At 43.0% G+C, this 25,551-nt stretch overlaps 12 protein-coding genes and 1 non-coding gene across 13 annotated transcripts; 7 read left to right on the top strand and 6 right to left on the bottom strand.

Moving 5' to 3' along the window:
- Nucleotides 1-447: 447 nt before the first annotated feature.
- PUMCH_004864 (uncharacterized protein) lies at nt 448-1,413 on the bottom strand (the record flags this gene model as incomplete). The annotated part of the gene is made up of 1 exon (XM_063023783.1): nt 448-1,413. The coding sequence occupies one exon, from the start codon at nt 1,411-1,413 to the stop codon at nt 448-450; it is 966 nt and encodes a 321-aa protein (XP_062879853.1).
- A 1,395-nt stretch (nt 1,414-2,808) lies between these two features.
- On the top strand, nt 2,809-4,191 carry PUMCH_004863 (uncharacterized protein; the record flags this gene model as incomplete). The annotated part of the gene is made up of 1 exon (XM_063023782.1): nt 2,809-4,191. One exon carries the CDS (start codon nt 2,809-2,811, stop codon nt 4,189-4,191), a length of 1,383 nt encoding a protein of 460 aa, XP_062879852.1.
- A 740-nt stretch (nt 4,192-4,931) lies between these two features.
- On the top strand, nt 4,932-5,004 carry PUMCH_004862. The gene has a single exon. It is a non-coding gene; the product is annotated as a tRNA-Arg (tRNA).
- A 490-nt stretch (nt 5,005-5,494) lies between these two features.
- PUMCH_004861 (uncharacterized protein) lies at nt 5,495-7,567 on the top strand (the record flags this gene model as incomplete). Its single annotated transcript, XM_063023781.1, has 1 exon — nt 5,495-7,567. One exon carries the CDS (start codon nt 5,495-5,497, stop codon nt 7,565-7,567), a length of 2,073 nt encoding a protein of 690 aa, XP_062879851.1.
- Nucleotides 7,568-8,164: 597 nt separating this feature from the next.
- On the bottom strand, nt 8,165-9,598 carry PUMCH_004860 (uncharacterized protein; the record flags this gene model as incomplete). Its single annotated transcript, XM_063023780.1, has 1 exon — nt 8,165-9,598. The coding sequence occupies one exon, from the start codon at nt 9,596-9,598 to the stop codon at nt 8,165-8,167; it is 1,434 nt and encodes a 477-aa protein (XP_062879850.1).
- Nucleotides 9,599-10,687: 1,089 nt separating this feature from the next.
- On the top strand, nt 10,688-11,179 carry PUMCH_004859 (uncharacterized protein; the record flags this gene model as incomplete). Its single annotated transcript, XM_063023779.1, has 1 exon — nt 10,688-11,179. The coding sequence occupies one exon, from the start codon at nt 10,688-10,690 to the stop codon at nt 11,177-11,179; it is 492 nt and encodes a 163-aa protein (XP_062879849.1).
- Nucleotides 11,180-11,216: 37 nt separating this feature from the next.
- On the bottom strand, nt 11,217-13,052 carry PUMCH_004858 (uncharacterized protein; the record flags this gene model as incomplete). Its single annotated transcript, XM_063023778.1, has 1 exon — nt 11,217-13,052. One exon carries the CDS (start codon nt 13,050-13,052, stop codon nt 11,217-11,219), a length of 1,836 nt encoding a protein of 611 aa, XP_062879848.1.
- Nucleotides 13,053-13,370: 318 nt separating this feature from the next.
- On the bottom strand, nt 13,371-14,030 carry PUMCH_004857 (uncharacterized protein; the record flags this gene model as incomplete). The annotated part of the gene is made up of 1 exon (XM_063023777.1): nt 13,371-14,030. The coding sequence occupies one exon, from the start codon at nt 14,028-14,030 to the stop codon at nt 13,371-13,373; it is 660 nt and encodes a 219-aa protein (XP_062879847.1).
- A 598-nt stretch (nt 14,031-14,628) lies between these two features.
- On the top strand, nt 14,629-16,011 carry PUMCH_004856 (uncharacterized protein; the record flags this gene model as incomplete). The annotated part of the gene is made up of 1 exon (XM_063023776.1): nt 14,629-16,011. One exon carries the CDS (start codon nt 14,629-14,631, stop codon nt 16,009-16,011), a length of 1,383 nt encoding a protein of 460 aa, XP_062879846.1.
- A 1,061-nt stretch (nt 16,012-17,072) lies between these two features.
- On the top strand, nt 17,073-17,534 carry PUMCH_004855 (uncharacterized protein; the record flags this gene model as incomplete). The annotated part of the gene is made up of 1 exon (XM_063023775.1): nt 17,073-17,534. The coding sequence occupies one exon, from the start codon at nt 17,073-17,075 to the stop codon at nt 17,532-17,534; it is 462 nt and encodes a 153-aa protein (XP_062879845.1).
- A 450-nt stretch (nt 17,535-17,984) lies between these two features.
- PUMCH_004854 (uncharacterized protein) lies at nt 17,985-19,964 on the top strand (the record flags this gene model as incomplete). Its single annotated transcript, XM_063023774.1, has 1 exon — nt 17,985-19,964. The coding sequence occupies one exon, from the start codon at nt 17,985-17,987 to the stop codon at nt 19,962-19,964; it is 1,980 nt and encodes a 659-aa protein (XP_062879844.1).
- A 47-nt stretch (nt 19,965-20,011) lies between these two features.
- Nucleotides 20,012-22,870, bottom strand: PUMCH_004853 (uncharacterized protein; the record flags this gene model as incomplete). The annotated part of the gene is made up of 1 exon (XM_063023773.1): nt 20,012-22,870. The coding sequence occupies one exon, from the start codon at nt 22,868-22,870 to the stop codon at nt 20,012-20,014; it is 2,859 nt and encodes a 952-aa protein (XP_062879843.1).
- Nucleotides 22,871-23,258: 388 nt separating this feature from the next.
- PUMCH_004852 (uncharacterized protein) lies at nt 23,259-25,457 on the bottom strand (the record flags this gene model as incomplete). The annotated part of the gene is made up of 1 exon (XM_063023772.1): nt 23,259-25,457. One exon carries the CDS (start codon nt 25,455-25,457, stop codon nt 23,259-23,261), a length of 2,199 nt encoding a protein of 732 aa, XP_062879842.1.
- Nucleotides 25,458-25,551: the final 94 nt, after the last annotated feature.

Raw genomic sequence — 25,551 nt, 5'->3', positions numbered from 1 at the left:
TCGATTGTTTTTGAAAAATAGGCTATCTTCCTATTTTTTTTGGTATTTTCGGGAGTCGTGGCAGGAAATTCTTGATGACATGGCCGTTTGGCTGGCTCGGAGTTGATGGGGGCATCCGAGCCAGACAAAGCTCAAAATTGATTTTCGGGTTCTTTTCGGAACAGAGTATTCTTTCTTTTAGCCTCTTACAGTTCAAGTTCATGTGCTCATTTTTTTTTTAAATGTAAACTTGGAGCATTTGGTCTGAGGTGACCAAGCAGCTACTCGAAAATGAAATCACCAGTGTGTGACCAATCACTCTTAATTTAAATTGTACCAGCTTTCTCTAAACTTCTAATGAGATGAATCCATCTGATTAATATAACCTTTATTGCTGTTTTGCCAGTCCTATCATCCCTGGCCCATGTAAGTTCCCGTAAGACACCGCTTGAAATAATTTGATCAATTTTAATCATCAGTATTGATCGGCTGACTCTTGGCAGAATCTCCACTGACACCAACTAATAAAATTTGCTCGATCACAGTATGGTTGTCCTCATCTTCTCCATCAACAAAGATGTTCAAAGTCTGTACGCTCTGGAAACGAACATACTTCAACTTGACCTCATACCAGCCAGGCAAATCCGCTGCCTCGATTTTTGTCACGTTTTGTGCGTTGGTGTCGCCAGCGGCATCATCAAAGGACAAGATACTTGGCTTGTTTGCCCACACCTTGACTACAGATGGATGTTGGCATTCATCCTCGAGCTCCTCTGCATCCAAGTTAGTGTTTTCGCCAGCTTGCGGCTTTGACAATTTAAGAAGAATTGAATGTACTTTACTGATGTTGTTCAATTGCACAAAGAACAAACCCTGCGAATCGGCATCGGTGTAGACAGTGGCATCACCCTTGGGATTTTCACGAAGAACATTTTTGATATCGTCGTTATTTTTTTGGAGAGCCATAATGTTCAAGGCAACCGAGTCGCCAAAATGGATGATATTATTGAGCAATTCAAACCCATTGGGAATGAACTTCTGAACATCTTTAAAAACAGCAGATTGGACTGTTGACGCTCTCTGCTCTACTGAAGCATCTCCTGCCGCTCTTTGGGCAAGTTTACTCAAAGCCAGAGGCAAATCAGCCTGGAAGTCGCCTGTGACACGGTCGATCTCTTTGCCCAGCTCCAACAAAACAAAAGAGGGAATACCACTGATTCCGAATTGAGTACAAACGTCTGGAACTGTGTCTGTGTCAATGCGGACAAACTCGATCTTCTTGTATTCGTCCTTTTGATAGAGTTGGTCTACAAACGGCTTGATAAATTTGCATGGACCACACCAACTGGCGGTGAAATTGGCCAATAAATATTTGTTGGCGTCAATTGTTTTGCTCCAGTCAGCAACGTCCTTGATGTATTTAATCTCCCGCATGTTAAGTTGTTATTAAGGATATTGCAATCAATTGGTGGTGAATCTAGACGCAGGAGTATGGGGCATTGAATGGAGGCAACATTCTTAATGTATTTTGTGTTTTTTGTTTTTATACTGGGTTTTAAAATCTCTATGATGTAGACAGAGTATTGAAATAATTTACAAAGATTTTGGCGACCATGGGAATTATAAGAGGACTAGGTTTGTGACAATAGCTTCTACCAAAACATACGAAGCGGAGCTTCCATCTTTTTTTTAGCTACAAGTTTAGTCTAATTGAGAAACCTGACTTTTCAGGTAAATCTCTCCCTTACTTAGACTTTGCTATACTACAAAGGTTAGCGGCTGGTATGTGTTAGGGCGATCATTCACGTCTAATGATCTGTTTACTCGATTATTACTTTAGTTAGAACACCTGTATTAGTTGCTCTCTACAATCGACTATAACTAGCCATACTTATAGCCAGATCTGACTAGTAGGTCAGATCCTGGTCAAGCCAATGAACTCAACTCTGGATATACAAGGTCCCTCGTTGTTTCATCTAAAGCTTGTCGACGATCCTCTAGCGGTCCGAGGCTTCTGTAATGCCGTATCGTCGTTCTCAAGAGCTTCTGATTTGCTTTCGTTTCTCCCAGCGTCAAAACGCCAACTCGATATTCTTACTTCGGTAAGTCTAGCCGTAGTACTCTATGCGTTACCTAACAGTCTCACCCTAACCTGACAAGCTATCACGATTTTCTTAATTCGGCAACCAGCAGAAAAATTCTACGAGTCGCCTTGCAACGATGAATTGAAAAAGTCGAAAAAGAAACTCTCAAAGTGTCTCCATGACAACAATCCTGCCAGGTGCGGTATTGGCCGCGCGACTCCTTATCAATGTAAATAGGAAAGCCCAGTACTTGAGAACCTACAATCTCATAATTCAAAGTCTAAAGTAGCTCGAGCAGGCTGATCGATCAAATGCATGTTGCTGGAAAAGCTCAACAGAACATGGAGGTCGTCCCCTACTTAAAACTTGAAAGTGGATCCAGAATTGCAAAACTTCTTGCCTTTATTATTATGGGAATAGCATTGTTTGTTCGAAATCATGGGCTTCCCTGGGACTTACTTTTTCGGGCTGCCAACATATCTACCCGCACGATGCGCTGTGGGAGGAGTGCAGCCAAGCCTTTGAAGATGTCACTTTGCCGTATATTCCTCCTAACCATATACCGTTATTCCGGCGAGTACGTGCGACGGTGTCAAGATTGGTGCCTCTTCGTACGATCAAATTCATCTTTAAATTTCTCACAATATGTGTTGGAATAATTGAGGCTGTCTGCCGGTTCATCCTCGGGCTTAGGTCTCAAGACGTCATCATCTTTGGGCTAGGTCTGGTGGTCATATCCACGGCGATGCAAATGGTCATAAACAGATATTCAAGAAAAAATAACCGCATGCTCCAGACCAGAAACTCATCTAGAAATCTTCGAAACTCGGGAAATTCTAAAATCGATGGGTGCAAGGATATCAACGAAACTCTTTTGGAAATGGCCAAACAGTTGAAAACTGTCTTACCCACTGAGCGCAGACCATCTCTCGGACGCAGAGTATTTTCATTATTTTCCCGGTGTTGCATCGTGCTCATTCGATTTGTACTCCCTCTGTTCGGTATTCTCCAAAGCGGCACTTTTGGATCGGTTTTCATACTTCTTGGTGCTATCGTGAATCTTTTCCCCGAAAAGCTCTTCTCTCCATTTCTTCCACGGGGTAAAGCCCTGTCGTCCGTCCCAATTTCCATACCACAAAGATATAGGTTTCGTAATCTTGACTTTCTGTCACGTTTGAACCTCCTCGAAGGGTTGGTGCCTCAGATTCGACTCATTCCATACAATGGCAATCTGCTTTGCCTGACTTTGCTCCAAGCCTCTAAAAACCATTATTGGGACGAAAAAGATGAATTCCGTCAATGCCGCCGTATGATCGCAAACTTTCCTAACCAGAATCTGTTCCTCAAATGGTTCTTGAAGTGGAATCTCTCCAGCCATCAAGTTTCTGAGCTTATCGAAGCTCATGCCGCTGAAGCGCTGACTTATATGAAACCGGCAAGGACTTATAGTGAAGTACTCGACGTTCTTCGTGCTCTCGACAATCTTCCCTATCTCCATTTCCAATTTCAAGAAGTTTTCCACGAGCTTACAACCATAAGCGCACTTTCCAACCCTGCAGTTGCGGCTCCGTTGAAACTAGTCTATGAGCAAAACCGAACTTATTTTGCGTTTTTCGCTGCAATCGACCACAGTTGTTGGTCCATCCTTGAGAAACTTCCGGGTCGCCCTCTGCGCCCTCTGCGGCCTTCACGACTCCACCAACTCCGCTCAGGTGTGAATCGTCTGAAAGACTCCCGGGAACAAAGATTGACCCCCCTCTCCCCCAAATTCTCTCTAGAAAAGGTGACTTTTTCGATCCCCGTGATACAGATTCACTTTTCGCCTTTCTGTACACCAGTATGTGTCGGCCCACAGAAGTTGGCCACTTATGTCTACTGGGACCGAGGTTCATCCCAGTCCTTTGTGTCACCTACAGTTCTTCAGGCCCTCAATCTGACACCACGAAATGCAAAGGAACAAGGACGTCTTCAAATGGTTGGCTTGCATAAGCAGACCTTTATTTCACATGCTGTTACACTTGAACTTACCATGCCCACATTCAATCAGAAGTTTTCGCTCGAATTCATGGTTATTGATTCCGGTGTCGCGCCCATTGTTTTAGGAGTTGACTTTTGGGACCAGTTATAAGTATGATGCGAAAATGGTGTTCGCAGTTTACTTATTGAAAAGTTGTTTCATACTTAAGTAATGGAGCAAGCTTAATAATTGTATCAGGAAGGGTAGGAAGGATGAGCCAATCTCATCTTAGTAAATACTAGAAACAGTTTTCTCGGTTAATTCTTGGGCATCTGCACAAAATAATGAAAGTTCCCTATGACAAACAAACTCTTGTACAAAATGAAACCTCAAAAATGGCTGGCATCTGATGGGCAGGCGCTGAGAACGGAGCTTTGTTGTCAAGGAGACAACTGAAGGCAGATCGATCAGTTTGTTGCCGAAAATGTGAAGCTCGGGAAGATGATGCATGCCTCTCAAGAATGGAAAAAGACTCAAGAATGAATTTCAACGCTATAGATCTTGTTTTGCATTAACATGCATGTCTCTGAGAGCTCAACTTGCACTTCAATGAGTCACAATAAAACGCCGCTGAAATAAACAATTCGACATCAATTTGTATCAGTAAGTGCACTCGTTGCCACAGTAATGAGTTCGATCTTTCAGTTGAATCATGTGCTGATTCTTCTCCCCGATCTGATCGAGCCAATGTATAATGCTAATACAGGAAAAAGAGTACATTAAGAAGATTTAAAGCAACTCAACATGAATTCAATTATTTCCAATAAAAGAATTACAAGACGTATATCGAGAAGGGTTCAAGGAAGAACAGAGAGAACATGTAAAACCAGCCATTTTCAAGGGTACGAACAGCCTGTGTGGCGTAATGGTTAGCGCATTTGACTTCTAATCAAAAGATTCCGGGTTCGAGTCCCGGCATGGGTTCTTTCTTTTTCTAAGTTACAAGATATCTTTTTAGAGTTCTGAGGCTTTCTTAGGAACTATCACTTTTTTGTTCACGGTTCTCACCAACACCTTAACCCGCAATATATTAGGTAATGTGCTCGGACACTTAACCCAAGATTTACCATTAGAACAATACCTAGAGTCTACAGTCAAAAAAAAACTTCAGAAGATTAAATTTTACGTCCATTTGTATTTGTCTAAATAACTAATTTAAACTGCCCTCAGCTTTCTCCATATTTTCCCCAATTGCTAAATGAGTTTTGGCCTCACCTCTTATCTATTGCACCTACTCTCCCTTGTGTAATTTAACTACAACAAAACAAATAACTCACCTCTTCACCAATAATAGAGCAATATAAATAGGGACCACTTTCCACTCTCCTTATGTCCCTCAAATCATAGCCTTCATTCCCTTGACAGTCTCAAATCATTCTTACCCCACAAATCTAAACTTAGCAAAGACCATGAAATGCATCTCGACACGCTAGATCACGCACGAAGACAGTCATTAGATCCCAACTCGGGTTTACAAACCTCCGGTTTCCGCAGTAGAGCGGGCTCTGCTACAAGCGAAGACTTTGCGGTTCGAAGTCTACAAGCTCACGAAAGAACTCTCCACCTCGAAAAAAAGCCTACAAGCTCCGGGTTTCTGTTTAGTACAGATCTTCCTCCGACCAGCGAAATTGTTCCAGATGATTCAGCGCCCGATTTGACGGGCGGCGATGCTGCCAGAGGGCAGCGATTTGCCAACATATTCTTGAATTCAGCAAAGAACATCAACGCCAAATACAATATAGTAGATCGCCCGGAAACACAGGCATCCTCGGACCCCTCAAAGGCTAGCCAGAAGAAGGTGAAGGTTTCCCGAGCCTCTAGAAATAGAGCAGAGCTAGTAAAGGCTACTTTCGAAATCAAATACCATTGTCTCAATCTAGCTCTCGATATTGGACTGACTGAGCCTACACAGCATGAGGGAATTGAGGGAGTTTATAATCCATTGCAGGTGATTCGTAACCGTGAGATCAAAAATCGACTTGAACATCATAGCCCCTCTGTCTATCGTACATTACCATTGGCTTGCAATGCGTTCTCTTCACACTCGCGTGATGGTAAAAGCTGGTCAATGGTTTGGGGTATTGAACTTAAAGATTTTGTTGCTGACTTTGGATGGAGACAACTTCACTGGAGCAAGTTGAGAAACGCAAAGGGTGAGTTGTGGTTCCCCAACGAGGGCTCGTCGAAAGATAAACACAAAAGTTTACATGACAAACTCTGGGATGAAAAGGATACAGACAGTATAATCCATTCGGAGGACATTATTCTGAAAGTTCCCATAATGTCGGCGCGTGAAAAACCAAAGACGTCTAGAAGACTAAAAAGAAACATTAAAGAAAAGGCGAAACGGATCTACGGTAACGCGAGTACTGGCAGCTCTATTTTGGAGCCAGAGAGCACTGACAATGGCTCTCATATATTCAACAAGCTGTCATCGTTGGAAAGCATATCACGGATTAAAATTGATCGCGTGGGACGCAGACTCTCCATTGATACTCTGAACAACTTCTTGGGGACTCGTAGAGGTAGCAGTGACGCATACAATACGTTTAGCAGCGAGGGTGAACCTTCTTCAGAGAGTGAACGTAAAAAAAGTGTCCCGAAAATTGTCGTCACAGATCCATTGCTCAGTCCGGACCTTAGTAACAAAGTTCCCCGTGAAAAATCTCATATTTCACCTACTTTGCAGAGCACAGAAATGGCGAAATCATTTTCTGGAAAAGAGCTCGGTTCTGTCAACGACATTTCATTTTCCCAGGTGAACCTTCAGAAGTCTCCTATGAAGGATGCTCTTGTTTCAGTTGAAAGCGTAGAACTCAGTGAGGACTCTGAAGATGTCGATTTTGCAGTAGAGCCTTTGGAAGGTCCAGACCCCAAAGATATCGATCAAGAAGACAGCTTCGCTCTTTTAGGACGCAAAGTGAAATTTTTGGAAGCACTTCTGTTTCTTTCATCGAATTATATTGGCTCCCTCTACCCTCTGGTGATAGAAGCTGCCGATGAGAAGGTAAAGACCTTGCACAACGATATGATCAAAAATCTTTTACTGACAGCCATACGTATCAACGACGAGCATTTGCCAGCCCAGGAGAATTTGTACAGTGGGTTTCTTGACGAAACTAACACCCTCATACATCTCGCAAACGACAAACACGCGGTTCGCATCGATAACTTATTGAGCGCAACAGATAGATCGTACAACGAGCTTAACACCTCACTACTCATGGACCTCCGAAAAGTAAGTGAGCAATTGGAGAAATATAATTCGAGATTTTTTGGCCCGTCAGTGACTGCAGTTTTGCGAGACGCTCAAGGCAACGCTCTCTCAAATGTGCAGCAATACCAAACCCTCTACCTTGTGCTAGAGAATGTCATTGTGGTATTATTGCGACTCATTTGGATCTTCGCAAATATTTTCAAGGTCGTTTGGTTATTTTTCCGCTCGATCTATCTTCTTTTGGTACACCTTTGGAACTTTCTTACTTAGTGGTCTGCAGATAGCGGTATCTCCATACACCCTATCCTCAGATACTTATCACCACCACAATCAGGATTTGAGAGCTAAGATGCAACCTAAATCGGTCACTCTACTAAGTACGTAAGCATTGAGCAGTAATTTTGGACCAGATGATTCTAACCAATCAGAAAGGGTCGATACCACGATCTACCAGATTCTTGAAAAGTTTCAAGAGCTGTTTGACAAAACTATCATTCAAGGCAAATCTAAAGAAGTTCTTGCTACAGAAACGATCACGCTAGAATCTGACACATTGACTATCATACGTTTGTGCAAAGACCTTCTAGCCATTACCAGGGGACTCAGAGAGACATGGTGTCTAGGGATCATGAAGGTAACAACAGAACAGGAAACCGATATGAGTGAAGAGCAAATACATCAAATTTACCAGCAGTTCAATCAACTCACGGATCGGATTGCCGAGTTGGGCAAGCAAGCGACATAAAATAGGATAGAATCTTTGGAGCACGTCGAGTGTTCAATGTGTATAATATAATATAAACTTCAAAAGGATATTGAGTCTGTACACTATGCCCGCTTGATCGGAGCAAAAACGTCCACCATTAATTACAAATTCGAGCTGAAGCTTCTCACTGGACTGGCCGGCCGTGTCCCTGTTCTGCTTCCCACTCTACTTCCTCCGCGGCTGCCTACCCGAGAGCCCGTAGCCTGGCTTTCCTTTTGTTCCTCAAACATGTTGACGAACTTCTGTACTTTGCCAATTTTGATGAACTTGAATTTTTTGTCCTCTTTGATATACTTGGGGATCTCAGGTGACTTGTTCCGGAATGCGTACTCTAAGCCGTGTTTATCGTCATGATCAATGTATGATAAAGATGGTTTTTTGGAGACCAGTCCTCGTGCATCTCCCAGATATGATATGCTTGATTTAGATGGTTTGATTGGCGACGCATCTAGCTCAGCGAGATCCTCATCAAACTCATCGTCAAATTCATTGACTGCATCAAGGGTTGAGCTGCCCAACGAGCCAGCGGGGCGTTCCTCAAAGCCTGCAGCAAGACCAACCGAGTCTGCGGTCTCGTCTTTGTGGCTTTTTAGAGCCTGCAAAACAACAGCTTGTGTGCCATCTTGGATATCCAGACCCAAAATGGTGGCGAGATTCATGCGGGGGAGGCTCTCGTTTGAGAACAGACGATCGAGCTCGTCATCGTCATGCACGGTTCCCTTTGCGCTATCATCGGAGGGAAGAAGCCGAAGCTCATCGTCCGAGGCATCGAAGTCGGTATCCTCGGCGAAGATGAGCTGCTTCTCAAGTTGGTAGCTCTGATCAATATCGGTGAACGATGCGTCAAGCAGTTGGTTAGGATCTAGGCGGATAGAACACGAACTATATACATCTTCCAAATCGGAAGTGTGTTCCAAGGGCGGCAGGTGCTGAAGAATGGTTGCTGGGTTTAGGATGTGGAGTGATAGATCTGAGGCATTCTTCAATTCCGCCGCAAGTTTGCGGAGAACATAATCCTCTACGTGCGCAAGCACCACTGGGTCGCACGCATTGAGTGCTTCGAGGCTCTCGTCGTCTTTGAATCTTAGAACCGTCTCTTTGATGTTCGCCAAGTCCACCGTGAACTCGGCAATGGACAACGTAAAACTGACTACAAAAGTTTCGTGTGCGGTACGCATCGCAAGCACTGACTGCCACACCTCGGGAAACTGCGACACCAGTCTACAGGGCAGTTTTGGAGGGGCCTTTGTTCTGGCCACAAAGATCAAGTTCTTGCGGACCAATTCCGACGGCGTCAAGCGTGAATTTCGGAGGAGAAGCCCATTGAGCTCAAGCGTGATCTCGAATCTACTTATGTTCTGTGCCAAGTCCACAACACGTCGTTTCTGTCCACCTTGGTATAGATGCAAAGACGCCACACACTCGGTGAGTTTGACGGGAATATCGGACAGAAAGATGACGTTGGGTCTGTCACGATCTTTGGCCGGATTGCGATGGTGGTAGAAGCTCGGCATATGTGTTGGAGGAGCAGGCATGGAAAGGGTGTTTATGTTTTGGTTGTTTGGGTTGAGGAATGGAGACAAAGGGTGGGTGCAGGGCGTGTGTGTATGGTAGAGATAATGAATACCACCAGAACAAGAGGGGGCCGAAAAAAATTGGCGATGTGTGGAAAAATGCGTGAAGGGTCCTATTTATATTTTTTAATTGCTTTGGTTGGTAAAGTGTACGTATTGGGTTCCTATTGGTTGCATTTGTTTTTCCGTTAAAGTTTCTATGCCCTTGGTTGGTCTTGGTTGGGGAGCCTCTGGATACCTTGGGTTAATTAGATGTTATCGTACACGCACGGTCCAGATAAAGCCGATTCGGAGTAGTATATTGTGAGTAAGAGCAGGTTGTTTTTTTTCGATATAATGTCGGTTTCAATTTGATTTACTTTAGGATTCTTTTTCATTTTGTATTTTACTTGCGGTTTGGAACTCCTTCTTCTGGCAATTCTAAATTGTAGGCAACAAGAGTAAAACATTTCTCATTCGCAATTGAGGTTTGCAAGTGTTGCTTTATCAAATTGATTTTGTTTGCTACTGATTAAACTGATGGATGTTTAATTCTAATATTGATACTCTATTTGTCAATTAAAACTACTCTTGTGAAGAAACAGAGTTGTGGTTACTTGTGGTATGATGATAACTAATCTCTATAATTTATTGTGTCTTATAAATTTGTAGCTATTCTCAATCAATTTCTTCCAATCGAGAGCTATGTTTCAAGGTGGACTGTTTCTCTTAATTCATCCACGGTAATACACAAGAGGGTTCAAAGCAGGATGCATTCGATAAGGCTCAGTCCCAAATTCACATAATAATACATTTTAAAACGTTTTTTGATCTTCTATATTCTTACCCCGGAGGGTATACGCGCTTGGACAATTCATTTACCATCTCTCACTCAAGCAAAGATTCTAAAAGACAACGACAGAATAAAATGAATACTGTCAAAGTCTTATAAATCAAATTCTAGCCAAAATATTTGATCCACCGATTCGCTGGCTTTTTGCACCATGTCAACCATCCAAAATCCTTATCTTTCAACCCCACATTCTTCCACAGTCTAATTAAACAAAGACAATGTCCTCCTACTACTTCACCATCATAGGCACCCGAGACAATCCGCTATACGAGCTTGAATTCTCTTCATTCAAAGCCCCGGCATCTCTGATTCCCGGAGAGTCCCATTTCACAGCCAAAGTCAAAGAGCTTCTACCGTTTATCGCCAACTCGTCTCTTGATTTGGTGGAAGATTCACAATGGCTGACTCCAAACTTCAATTTGGGACGCATTGATTCATTTGGAGGTATTTGGGTCAATGCCTTCGTTACCCAGGGAAACGTCAAGTTCATCCTCTGTTACGATAATCCAAACTCCAACAATAGCTTGGACAACGGCATTTCTTCAGGCGGAAGTACGAAGTATGATGAGAGTTCGATGAAACACTTCTTCAATGATGCCTATGATCTATACGTCAAAGCACTCCTCAATCCTTTCTATGGTGCTAATGATCCTCTAGTGTCACCCGACTTCGACTACAAAATCAAAATCGTTGCGAAAAAATACTTATAGAATATACAGATATATATACAGGTGACATCTATTTGAATCATTTCGATTCCTCGGCTTGTGTAGGCGGCATGTCCTTCAAGACGGCCTCGTTCTCGATGTGATAGTTTCCATCTCCATCGTCAACGATGATGCCTTGCAGTTGCAACACATCGAACATGTCCTGTGGGATCCAACCACCGGTTGCCGCAAATGGCTGGGAGACAATCTCCATTTGATAGTTCTCCAACTCTTGCTGGTGCTGGTCCAATTGTTCTTGAGTGTATGAAATTGGGAAGGCACTTTCTTGCGTGTTGACGAGTCCGTTAGCAACATAAACATTCCACATGGCTTGCAATTGGACAATGGAGTTCTCTACAAACAAATAGTCCTTGTCAGTTTTGCACTCCAAAGCTTGCAAATAAGGTGCTTTGAGGACCTTTGCGTGAGGAGATGCAATAGCGATCAAGTCATGTCTCTTGTCATTGAGGGCATACTCCCAAAGTCTCTCATTTCTAGTCTTGTAAAACATGAATTGATATTGCTGCTTCTCAACGTCATCCATCTCAGCGTACCCTGGAATATCTTCCTCAAGATTGTAGATTTTTGCACCTTGGTAGGCAACGAAGGCTGGGTAATTGAAGAAAATAAATGGCTTGATACATGTGTGCTCAAAATCAATGAAATATTGTTTTCCGGTGTCTTTTTGGACGATGACATTCAATGGGTCGAGGTCCGGGAAAAACATGCGAGGCTTGAACATCTCTACCGCGTTCATAATCGATTGGGATTCTGGGTTGAAAAGGGTCTGGGAAATCTTCAATAAATGCTCAAAAGTGCTAATTTGCTTGTTCAACTCGTCGGCGCTTTCGAGTCTGCTGCCTGCATCAGCTTGTACCAATGCCAATCTTTGTCTCAAAGCTTCCAATTGGATTTTGGCCAAGTCAGATACCAAGTCGAGCGGCTTGGTAGAGTTCCAAGGTCCGTTGAACTTTCCTACGTCTTGAGCAGACAAGTGCTTTTTACCACGGGAAAAGGCTCTTTCAACACTAGGACCGATTCTCCATCTGTTCTTAAGGCTTTCGTTGGTCTCGCCATCATAAGGAAGTGTCAGTTGGTGTTCATGAGCGACATCGTCGAAGAAGAAAAGAGAGCCAAACTTGTTGAAAGTCATTTCCAAAGCTTCTGCCTGGAAATCCATGACTGGGTCAATGACCTCCTTCAAAGCCTTATCAGCAGTTTCACTGGAAGGAACCATAGGGTCCCATTTTCTCATCAACAATTCACCCTCTATGTGCTCCATCAACATGAATGGAACTTGCAAGGCATTGGTCTTGGTTGCGCCAAATGCCACCACCTTTGGAACATTGAGGCCTAACTTCAAGTTCAAGAAGTCAAGTGTGGCGGCTTCGCTCTTGATGCTTTGTTCAATTGCAAAGTCTGAGTCTAACTTATAAGGAATACGCAACGCAAGATTCTTCCCGTTGCCCAAAGTAATGCGGTACACACGGTGATGCTTACCTTCGTGGATGCTTGCAATAGACTTGATTTCATAGTTGCTTTCACCGATCACATCCTTGTTCCAATTGTGCTTCAAAGAAGTGATGCCATCAGCAGTAGTTTGTGGCTTCTGAAGAGCACCATCCTCAATTTTAAAAGTTTTCACAAGACTAGAAATAGCCTCGATTGAAAATCTGGTCTCTCTGCGTGCACGTTCCACCTTGTTGTTCTTCAACCAAGAGCCCCAAGTGTACTGGAAGAACTGGTTTCTGGCCGGATCAGAAGCGTTGTTCAAGGAAGTGAAAACTTCATCTGGCTTTCCTGAAAGGCTTCTCTTGGCAATGTTAGCTATTCTGAGAAAAACAGGCAACCGAGGTGCTGTTTTGGTGAGAATCATGTTCAAGAAGAAGTAGACAATCCCGGGGTAACTTACCTGATCTGAAAAATGTTCATTCAAATGTCATAAATGCTATTTTGACAAATATTCTAATTACTTTGAGTAAAAAATTTTAAAGGCTCGATTCACTTTCGTTCATTTTTGTTTCATTTTCTCTTTAGTCTTACTTTTGTCCTTTCCTCTGGTGGACTCTCTTTGAGGATCTTCTTCTCGTATTTCCTTTCGTAAAATCGGTCATTACTATTCATTATAAAATGCAAGATACTGGCTCTGGTCCAGACCATCACCCCATCAGAGATGGCCGCACGGAAAAGAGCACTACTTGGACGTATTCATCAAAACGATCTTTTCCTGGATCGTGACGGGTGGTTGAGCCACCGCGTCAATGTCGGCTTTCCGCGGCCTCGGCACCTCTTGCGAGCCCTGTAAGCTTGCAACCCTTTGCGGCACCGGTTGCACGGATACGCCTTGTTGCTGCTGCTGCTGATGGACCATGTTGTTGATGACGTTGGAGAAGTACGGAGAAGGACCATGTCGATGGATCTTCTTTCCTTCTACGCCATCTTTTGTTGCAGTTGTTGACAAACACGATGTTGTGGAGTTCCGAGACGCTGGTCTGGAAAAACTCTCAGAAAGAATCGCCTGGTTGGTCCCCAAGCTGAACGCATCTGTATCGTTCAGAAACGGATGCTGGTAGTCGCTGCAGGATGAAGCCACCGATGCGTTGGTGCTGGTGGTAAATAACTCATTTCTTGCAAGGTTGCCCTCGCTGTGCGGAGTGTATCGGAAGCTCTGTGAGTTTAGAGATTCGTAATCGCCCAGTGGGAGCATGTGTTCTGACCGTCCTGACGCAGATACTGACGCTGACGCAGGCAGCTTGTTCTGTTTAATGTTCTGGGAGCTAAATTCGTCATCTGATTCGTTGGGGCTGACTCTGCCACTGAAAATAGATTTGATGCTGCTATCGGGGTCAGCCATTATGAGACAAGAAGGGGAACGAGAGTTTTTTGGAGGGCGTTTTTCGGTGGATCAGAGGATCCTATGGATAAAATTGTTTGCTTGGGTAGAAAAAAGGCGAAGAAGATATCGATGATGGCTCTTCTGCAAACAATAGCCAAAAAAGTAGTGGTGGATTCGATACTGGGGTGAGCGCCTGCACATCAGCAAGGAATATTGCGGAGGAGGTGATAAGACAGGCACCATGATTGGAGACAAGAACTAGGGAGGATTAGTTCATGCAAGTATAAAAAAAAAGGTATAGAAACAATGACTCAGTATTCAATTGCTTCAATTTTTTCCTGCTAAGAAATCGATGTTTTCCCGTAAACCCCGAGTCTCGCTCTTAGCGGCACCTCGCTTCTCTCTGCAGTACCAAAGGTCCACTTGCATTCTTTATCTACTACTCTGGTCCAGGCATTGGAATCACACTATCTCGCCTAATTGAGCCGTTCGAGCCACACCTGCAATTAACCCGGATAAATCCGGTTAAACTTTCGATTCATATTTGCACCGATCTATTCCTATCTCCGAGCCTCAAATTCCTGGCCCACCTCCCTCTTCTTTATATTCTTGACCTATGACTCAACTCAAAAGAGTAGCCATTATTGGTGCTGGCCCTGCCGGTTTGGCCGCAGCGAAGGCCCTTAAAATGGAAAAAACAGCATTTGAGGTTGTTTTATATGATCGTAAGAAAAGCATTGGTGGTGCTTGGTATTACGATGCAGACCTCAAGAAGTACTCGTATCCAACAGTTCCTTCCACAGACCCCAATGGGACAGAATTGTATCGTAAGACTAGTCCTTCATCTCGTATTTATGTGTCACCCTTGTACAAGCGTATGGAGACCAATCTCGTGGAACGCCTAATGGAATTCAAGGACCTTCCAATTGAGTCTAAGGAAGGACGGTTCAAGCTGCGTTCAGAGATCATGTCCTATTTGAAGAAATACGCAGAAACCATTCCGGGCGCTGTAGATCTTAGATTGAATTCCTCTGTCGAAGAAGTCTCTAAAAACGGCTCGGAGTGGAACATCGTTGCCACAGATCTAGTCAACAACCGGACCACAGAAGAAAAGTACGACTTTGTCATTGTCGCAAACGGTCATAATGAGCTTCCCTACATTCCAGATGTTCCCGGTTTGAGAGAATGGAGCCATGCTGATCCTGATTCGGTTACTCACTCGAAGTATTATGATGTTCCTGACATGTACAAGGGTCAGAACATTCTTGTAGTGGGCAATTTTGCCAGTGGCGCCGATTTGGCAACCCAGATCAGCGTAGTAGCAAAAAATGTATTTGTCAGTACTACTGCCGCCCCTGAGTCGTTGCCTCAGTCAAAGTATGAGCAGCTTCACTACTACACACAGATAGAACGATACGATGTCGAGACTAGGTCTGCTATCACCAAGAGTGGGGACATCATTGCAGATATTGATGTAATCGTCTTCTGTACTGGATATCTCTACTCTTTGCCATTCTTAAACAAGGCGATTCCCGAGATTACCAACGGTGTCTACGTCAAAGACTTGTACCGCCAGATATTCTACACTCAGGATCCAACATTGGCCTTTGTGGGACTTAATAAGTTTGTTGCACCGTTCCCCTTGTCTGAATCGCAATCGGCGGTAATAGCCCGAGTATTCGCTGGAAGAATCAAGCTTCCTGACTCTAAATTCATGCAGAACTGTTTTGAGGCAGAGTTGGCTGGCCGCGGATCGGAAAAGCAATTCCACAATTTAGTGAATGCCGATTTTTATTACTGTAACAGCTTATATGAGTGGATTGTACTCACTGAAACTGTTCAAGATGGCATGTTGCCTATCTTTTGGGACAAAGAGTTGATTGACATACGTCAAGACGCCGCGGATGTAAAAGCTGTTCGTTTTGAATTCGTCAAAGAACATGCTCAAACTCTCAGGGAGAGGGGCGAGACTTTCGGATTTCCCGACACCTGGTTGTAGAACCAACCACTTTTATAGACTATAGAGTTAATAGTGTTAGATAATTAATAGAGTACTACTACTAGATTACTGAATTGGGAATATTGAATAGCTGTGGAAGCTAGGATAAATAGCATCGGTTGAGATGTTAAAGATAACGACGATGTGTCAGCGTTGAAGCTATATCAAAAATGGCTCGCTGGTCTCTCGAGAGCTGGCTGATAGATCAGAAACTAATATAAGTAGGGCAAGTTTTGGCCGATTATAGAGTTCAACTAATACGGGTCTTCTAATTAAAGTAATACTTGAGTAGACCAATCATTAGACATCAATGATCGCCCTAACAAATAGAAACTGATGGGAATATTTGATATGTTGATCTTTATGGACTAAGTTTCCTCCAAATTTATAATCACAATGAGATTTATCGCACTTAGCTTTTTCCTCTTTTTTCAGATTCCCGCCTTAGGACACGCTAGTTTATAAATGTGCCACGATCTAGCTATCAATTCCAAATCGCAGCCAAATTGGAAAAAAAAAAAAATAGACAATATTCCCCTTTACTCTTACATCCTATCTCAATGAACGAATACTTTTCCGAAAAATAGATAAAGGCCCGGTCCTCCCCTCAATCACACTCACCTCTACCAACTATTTTTCTGCCTTCTACTAGATACGCGCATTCCTGTCTACGTCGCCCCACCACCTTTTCTGTTCTATCTACTCACTTCTTTCTATTCTATATCATAATGTGGCTTTTTAGTTGGGGTATGTGTGTCAAAGTTTATGAAACTGCTAGTTGAACTTAAGTTCGATGTTCCGGATGCATTAAATTCAATATTTACCGCCTCTGTGCTCCTTTTGACGTGGCCTTTCTATGATTGACTTACCTCTCGTTCAATCAGAGAACAGACATCTGCCATGAACACTCTGCATAACCTTGTAGACTTCGGTTGCTCATTATAAGCTCCAATACTAACATCGCAGTTCAAGACGTCTTGTCTAGTTTGGGTTTGTGGAACAAGCACGCCAAGTTGCTTTTCCTCGGTTTGGATAACGCAGGTAAAACCACCTTGTTGCACATGTTGAAGAACGACCGTTTGGCCACGTTGCAGCCTACGTTGCACCCTACCTCCGAGGAGTTGGCTATCGGTAACGTCAAGTTCACCACCTTCGACTTGGGTGGTCACCAACAGGCCCGTCGTTTGTGGAAGGATTACTTCCCAGAGGTCAACGGTATCGTTTTCCTTGTTGATGCTGCCGACCCTGAGCGTTTTGCCGAGTCCAAGGCCGAGTTGGCTGCCTTGTTTCAAATCGAGGAGTTGTCCAAGGTTCCATTCTTGGTGTTGGGTAACAAGATCGATGCTGAGGGTGCTGTTGGCGAGCAAGAATTGAGAGACTCTTTGGGCTTGTTTGCTTGCACCGGTAAGAACCCCAGTGACAAGCCTGCTGAGGGACAGAGACCAATGGAGTTGTTCATGGTCTCTGTGGTTTTGAGAAACGGCTACAAGGACGGTTTCAGATGGTTGTCCAACTTCATTTAAGAGCACGCTTCTCCAGACGTTTGTCTCAATTTTCAGTTAATTATTGCTTGCTACAGGCACCGTTACATAATCGTATGGCCTATTTCAATGAATGGCACCTAAGTTACTTTTGTAGACGGCAAACGACGTCCCCGTGATAATAACAGACACAATTTATCTTCGAGCACAACTAAAATAAGACGTGATCTCAATTTCTTCTAATTTTCAAAGGAACATTTGTCTGTGAGCATGGAGTACTGTTGTACCGTAACCGAACACATCCTAAAGACATGTAGAATCAGACACTTAAAAAAAAACACGAACAATACAAACTCGATTAGCTCGAAACTCTTTTCAATATCGTATGTTACAGGCCGATATTAATTCTCCTTTTTCTCCAGAAAATCAATCGCATCCCATTACCTCATCTTCTCCACACCCCCATCTCATCGCTTACTAGATAAAGCTACCATGAGTGAAAATAAGATCTCATTGCATCCCGAGCCAAAGAAATGGAAGGCCCCAAAGGGTCCAAAACCCGTTCACCACAAGAACAAAAATCTTATTGGTTTGGGCCGGTCCATTGCCAATCAGAGAACCAAAGAGAATGCCATAGAATACTTGCCAGATGGTGAGATGCGGTTCACCACAGATAAAAAAGAGGCCGGTTGGGTCAAATTACGTTCCGTCACTCAGGAAAATTCTTTGGACGAGTTTTTGAACACAGCCGAGCTTGCAGATCATGACTTCACTGCTGAAAAGTACCAGCAGGTGAAAATCATCAAGGTGGGAAACACTTCCCTTGTCAACCAAAATGGTCTTCTTTCAGAGACAGAACTAAAAGACTTGCGTATTAAGCATCAGCTCTTCGAGAACAAATTAGTTGTTCCTCGTCGTCCACAGTGGACTGAGGGCCAACTGAAGCTACAGATCGAAAGACAAGAGAACCTCGCATTTTTGGAGTGGAGAAGGGATTTGGCTGCTTTAACCGAGACAAATGATTTACTTTTGACTCCTTTCGAGAGAAATATTGAGGTGTGGCGTCAGTTGTGGAGAGTCGTGGAAAGATGTGACTTGGTGGTACAAATTGTGGACGCCAGAAACCCACTTTTCTTCCGTTCTGTTGACTTGGATACCTATGTTAACAGTCTCAGCAAGCCTGAGGAGAACAAAGAGAAGCGCAACTTGCTTTTGGTCAACAAGGCCGATCTTCTTACTAGAAATCAACGAATTGCATGGGCCAATTACTTCAAGAAGAAAGATATTAGATACGTTTTCTTTTCCGCTGCCAATGCAAATGCTCTCATAGAGAAGGAGCGTGCTGAATTGGAACAAGCCGAGCTTTTGGGTGAAGTTCCACCTCAACCATCTCTGGCTGCTGATGACCTAGTTGACACCGAAGAGAACGAGGACATCAGAATCTTGAGAGTTGAGGAATTGGAAGAGCTTTTCTTGACCAGTGCTCCTAAATTCGAAAAGTCCGAGGAATATCCTGATCGTAAACTCCAAATTGGTTTGGTTGGTTATCCAAACGTTGGTAAGTCTTCTACGATTAATGCATTGGTTGGTTCGAAAAAGGTTTCCGTTTCTGCCACTCCAGGTAAAACTAAACATTTTCAAACTCTTTTCTTGTCACCTGAAGTCATTTTGTGTGATTGTCCCGGTTTGGTCTTCCCAAATTTTGCCTACTCTAACGGTGAATTAGTGTGCAATGGTGTCTTGCCAATTGACCAGCTCAGAGAGCATATCCCCCCAACTTCCTTAGTATGTCAAAGAATTCCTAAGTTCTACCTTGAAGCAGTCTATGGTATTCACATTCCTATTCAAACCAGAGAGAATGGAGGAAACGGTATCTATCCAACCGCCAGAGAACTCTTGAATGCATATGCTAGAGCTAGAGGCTACATGACTCAAGGTTTCGGTAGTGCAGATGAGTCGAGAGCTTCTAGATACATCTTGAAAGATTACGTTAATGGAAAATTGTTGTACATTGACCCACCTCCTTTTGAACTCGAGGACGGAACTTGGGATATGCCCAGTCTCGAAGACTCAAGAAAGTTCAATCAAGATATCTATACTTTGCAGTCCTTGCCTGAGACTAGACAACAACAAATTTTGCAAGCTATGTCCTCGAAAAACATCGATGTTGACACCTTTAATTTGGAAAGAGATCTTGCAAAACTCAATTTCTCCATGCATGTCTCCGAAGAATCAAATCAAAAATTTACCGGAGACCAATCTGCAAGCGCTACTACCAAATTTTATGGTGGTAGACAAGCTGCTTTGGAGAATGCCGCAGATGACTTGGATAAGGAATTCTTCAAGATGAATGAGGTGCAAGCAAAGATGAACACCCCATTTCATGCCAACCAACTAGGAGGCAAAGGAAACAAGAAGCATAATAAGAAGAACAAGAAGGCTGAGAAGAAGACAAGAGTCGTCGGATATTAATTATTCTCGCATATGTATAGTAATCTAAGGAACGGTAATCTTTGAGTCTACCTATTTTCATTAATCTCCCTAATTCTCTCTTCTCGCCACGTTTGGTAATCATCTCCAAGTATTGTCGAATTTGCCAAACTATTTGTGCTGAGTCTCGAGACATGATCATGAGCCTTGAAGCTACCGTCGAATCTGATGGGAGACAACCCGTATGTCTCTTCCACAGGTGACTTCGACAAAATCAATGAGTTCTCTTTATCTGTTTCGCTCACCGGAATAGCCTGCTTTTTCCCAGGACTGTTGGCCCGCAAATTGCTCAAACTACCTCCTCTCAAAGGAGAAAGTCTGGAGCAAGTGGAGTATAGTGTGCTCTCTTTCACATCCGAGAAAAGCTCATTCGATGCAGATGTGTCTGGCGGCAAAGGTGATTGGAGGGGCTGAAGATGCGAGCTTTGCTGGCGCCTATGAAGTGGTGCAGCCTCACTTGATTGAAAATACAGATGGGCCTGCCTTGGACTCGAGTGTAATGTGAAATTAATCGGGCTTCTCAAGCTGGGTGATTTTTGGCCACTTTGCTTGGAGCTCAAAGGCATTGGCTCCCGAGTTACTAATTTGGGTATCCCACTGCTATACGCCAAAGAGCTAGTAGATCTTGCTGACCCAGTTTTGAACCTATCAGATTTGATTGGAGATAAGGTATTGCGTTGAGTTGAGTACTTTGTGACTCTCTGGGGAGACTGTTTCTGCTTCACAGGAGAGGGAGCTCTCGCTGCGACCCTTGATTTTGAAGGTGATACGGATCTCAGGGATACTTTGGTAGAACGGTGTCTCGAAGTTTTACTAGGTTTTTGGGATTCGGTTTCAGCCTCCAAAATTAAGACTTCCTCAAACAAGTCCATCTCCCCGACGTTAAAAGCTTTGCCACCGTTGGACAAAATGCTTGTATTGTAATCAACAATTTTCTTCTTTATAGTGGTCAACACACGCGGCATATTTCTCAGAACTTTTTTTCTTATTCTCTCCTCATTAAGCAACGTCTGACAGGAGTTTTTCTCCAATAGACGCTTAGAGTTCTTTGAAGATTCAACTAAGAATTTCCGATCTTCAATCAAGGATTTCAATTCGGAGTATAGTTCTAAAATTTCCAGCTTTGCCAGATATTCTTTCTTTAATCTCTCAAGTTCCTGTTCATGCTCAGAGAGAATGTGCTCTTTGTCGTCAGTAGCCAAATACAAATCAAGATTATGGTACTTGAACTCTTGGCGCTGCAGCAATGTGTGAAACAAGAGTACGTGGTATCTTTCAATCTCTTGCTGTGTAAGGGATATGAACTCCTCGATGAACTCTCTACGTTTCTCTTTCAAGCGCCGTAATTCTGCCTCAAAACTTTGCAACGATTGATCCCTGAGATTGTCGTTTTCTTCAAGAAACCTTTGACTGTATTCTGGGCTTTCTTTCAAGGTATCCCATAATCGAACACAAGCAGATTTCATGGTTGCAAGGCGATCTTCTTTGGCAGTTTTGATGGACTGTAAGGTTTTGACAAGCTTGCTAATAAAATTGATGTGTTGGTCTTTCAAACCTAGCTCTTGTGGATTCTCCGAAATAAAGTGCAATGTTTCAACCTCGATTTGACCCTCATTGCTCACAAATTGCTTGAGACCAGACTTCGATGCAGCTGGATCTTTGAGAATAGTGATGACATCTTTTCTATCCAAACAGAGATCTCTTGTCAATTGTAAACATAAAGTTAATTTCTCTTTCACATGAACAATTCTAGATCTGATTTCCGTCTCAGTATTCTCGATAGCCCTCAGTAGTTTCGCGAGAACGTCTCGGTTAAGTTTCAGGACTTTAAGTCCACGTATGGTACGAACAATGTTATAGTTGATGTCTCTGAGCCTGCTCATTTCATCCTCTATTGATACACAGCGACCCTTAAACGGTTGCGTTGTCTGCTCGGAGCCAGTTTTTGAAATTCTCTTGCTTGGACTGGAAATAACAAAAGCATATACTTCTCCCGAGTTCTCGGACGCTCTTGTCTGATAATCAAGCCCTCTATTCTCAAGATTCAAATCTTCTAGCATGTCATCGAATTCTTTGATTAACTTTGCATGTGCATATGCGTCAGACTTACTAGGAAGAGAACAGAGAAAAGAGTCACTGGGGTCCGGTGTCCAGTTTTCGATTATGAGATCAATGTTCTCCCAAAAAGCGACATTGGCCTCATTGAACTTCCGAAACACCTTGACAAACGTCTTGAGTGCCTCTAAGAAAATGCTGTTCAATCTTGATTTTGTCTGTAGCAAAGAAAAAGATGGCTCCTTCCAGCTTGACAGAGTGCTAGAATCGCTATGAGAACTACTCAGAATCAGACTAGATAGGCTATAGCGGGATGATTGTGATAACAGAAAGAGATGTTCATGATTGACTTTTGACTTTGCTTTTTCAGCTGCTATCTCCTGTTGCACCTGAGGATCGTCTTTGAACAAAAGCCATCTATCAGTCAACGAGAGAATTCGCTCGCCTCGGTCCTCATTCAGTATGGAAAAGATCAAGTGAATCTGCTGCCGGAGCCAGTCACACTCGTTTTGGATGTTTGTACGCTCTCGCTCAAGATTCTGGGTGAATGTGGCGATTGTCTCTGTAATCGAAGCAAAAATCTCGTTCTTTTTTGCTGTCACTTCGGCCTGCGAATAGCCAATCTCCTTGTAGACAGATCTGATCTCGTCAATTGTGTCATTCACTTTTGATGCAACAAAGTCAAATTGCTCCGCTGCGGGAGTTTGGCTAGAGTTGACTTGTATTATGGATTCGTCAAAGCTGTTTCTGACTTCTCGCATATATTCATTTGACCTGGGGGGTGTGTGAACCTCGCCACTAGTGTTATTCATGGAATGTAGTAGATCGTTCATGATATGTGTATGGATAGCGTGTTTCGAGTGTTTGAACTGTGAGTTTTTCCAGAATATGGGTAGTGTTGGAATATAGGTTCAGAATCGAAGCGAGTGCGTTAGTGCTTCAACAGGACTGCGATAGGTAGAGGGCAAAAAATAAGGGATAATACAAAATTCGAAAGAAACGTGAGGTGTTTTGGTTATGGAGTCAGTTCTTTAGTCCAGCCGCAGTTGTTATTTGGAGATGAAAGGCATGTTATTACATTTCCCAAAGGGGACTAATTGTAAACAGGAACTTAGAGATGGGATCAACCGAGACATGAGCAGGAGAAACTCATCGAGTTGTGAGAAGAAATATTAAATTTGTATCATTTAAAATAAAGACTATGTAAATGAGTTGTATTCATTAAGATGCAGTGTTTTTGTCCTTGGACAATGGGTTGAGAACAGCAGCTAGCTCCTCAACAAACCCGAACAGTTTATGAGCTGACGAAGATGCGTTCGTGGGCAAAATTGCAATCGGGTCGGATGCAAGTAGATGTTCACTTTTTTTTATTTCTTTACTTCGCTTTCGGGATGCAGATTTGTACTGAGTACCCTTCACTGGCCAGTCTAACCTTTTGGCCGTTGCGAAGAGATTATCAGCCGCCTTTGAGCGAGCTTTTACTCCATTTTCGACAAGAATTTGATACCAATGCAAAGCTATATCAGGTTCGTTTCTCAGGAGATGATAGGAAATAAAAGGATAGATTTGATTGAACGTGATGGGGAGATCGCTAGAACGAGCGTGTTTGAGTAGTTTGAGCGCGTATGAGATGTCGTTGTGTTGCATGAGACTAGAATAAATCATCAAGTCTACTAGATAGGTTTTTTTCTGGGTTCTCGCTACGTTGACGGTGCTCATAAAGTCATCTACCATGTACTTCGCGACTTCAAAATTCAACCGTCTATCTGAGAGCTCCATGCTTTCGCGTTCATGCGGTTTCGCGCGAAGAAGGTACTCTGCAAAAAGAGTGATGACATTTTCATCTAAATTGTTTTGGTGAAACAAACTAGAGCTGTCGTTATCGGTCATAGCCTTCTTGATGTGATCCGCGTAAGACACATAAAGCTCCCTTATGAACAGGGGATTAGTGGAGCGATTCAAATCGAGTCCACGCAAAACGACAGAATATAAGTCGCTCAAAGTCTGATGTGTGAGTTTTGATCCTTTCAAGTCCTCATGGATATCTGCCAGTTTAATATCCCCAACATCTGCCAGCCCTTTCTCGACGCCATAAATAAGATCGAGTAGACCTAAATTCTTGAGAAGATAGGACGCTGAATTTGAAGAGTCATTAAAAAGAGATGTGAAGTATCCCACGATAATTTGCGGGTGATCGGAAAACTTGTTGAACATAACATGCATGATCTCGGAGACAAACTTGCGTCTCTGTTTTTGATTGAGATCTTCTTTGTGCAAGTAGTTGACAAGGAATAATGCTTCGTCGAATAGACCCTCTTCTCTCAAATTTTTCAAGACTTTTAGAATTGTATCCATTTGCAACGCAAAACCTTTCTCGATACTATATGAAAAAAACCGGACACACTCCTGCGGCCCCTTGATTGTCATTGAGTGTAGTAGCATTATTTCCAAGAGCTCCTGTAGGTATGATATGTCATTTGCTTGTTCGAATTTGGTTAAAAGAAGCTCAATGTACATGTTAGAGTCGAGAATATTTTTCTCGTGCACAGCGTATTCCGCGAAGGACTTTAGCTCACGAAAGCTGAAAAAGGCTATCATTCTTTCCTTTTCAATGTCCTCATACTCATACTTGGCAACATCGTGCCATTTGGCGTTCATCAAACCAGTACGAGCTACCAACTTCGACAAGGGCCCGCTTTCAAGAAGGGATGACACAAGGTCGTTGTGGATTTTTGAAGTGCCAAAGCGAATATTTGTACTCACCAAATATGAAAATAGATGACGCTTCTCTAAAGGATTCAAATGGTCCATCAAAAGGTTCAGGACTTCGTCCGAGAGGTATATCGGGCGGGTGTTTACCTGTCTCAGAGCCGACAATTTGTGAAGATAATTATAAACCAAATTAGCGACTTCTTGTTTGTCCAGTGAACTAGTCTCACTGATCTCTTTTAGGGTTCGTATTACATCGGAGCGGGTATGTGGATCCATTGGATCATCTAAGAATGCCACAATGGAGCGTCGAAGAAGATTGTTCTTATAGCTGATTTTGAGACTAGCTGCCAAAGGAAGTTCCAAATTCGAATTTTCAAAGGCTTCAAGCAAATAAGCTGCTTTCTTCGGATTGAGGATGATCTGATCATTTAAAATCTGCATTAAGTTGAGGAATAGTTGCTCCAGCTCAGCAGAGGAGCCACCTTGAAGGGATAGAAGATAGTTGAGCTCAATATCTTTCAAATCTAGTATTTGGCTCTTGGTGAAAGACAATAATGGGTTGGGGTATGTGTTGTGTGGGAGATCGAGTATTCTCGTCGGTAGCGGTTTTTCGCTAAAGGGATTAGCTTTAATAGTTGGATTTGCAATTGCCGAAGAATAAAGTCGCAGCGGATGATAGCGAATGAGCCTATTTAGTCGTGAATGCATTGTGGATGTAGATGTGAAGAAACAAAGTAAAGAACCTGAAAACAGATTAAAGATGCAGGTTGCAAGTGTTTAGCATGAATGGTAGGAAGATGAT

The sequence above is a fragment of the Australozyma saopauloensis genome, chromosome 6 (genome assembly GCF_035610405.1).
Source record: "Australozyma saopauloensis chromosome 6, complete sequence".
In the NCBI taxonomy this organism is placed as follows: domain Eukaryota; kingdom Fungi; phylum Ascomycota; class Pichiomycetes; order Serinales; family Metschnikowiaceae; genus Australozyma; species Australozyma saopauloensis.
The sequence above is the reverse complement of the archived record's forward strand: the minus strand, read 5'-3'. Positions and strand labels throughout refer to the sequence as shown.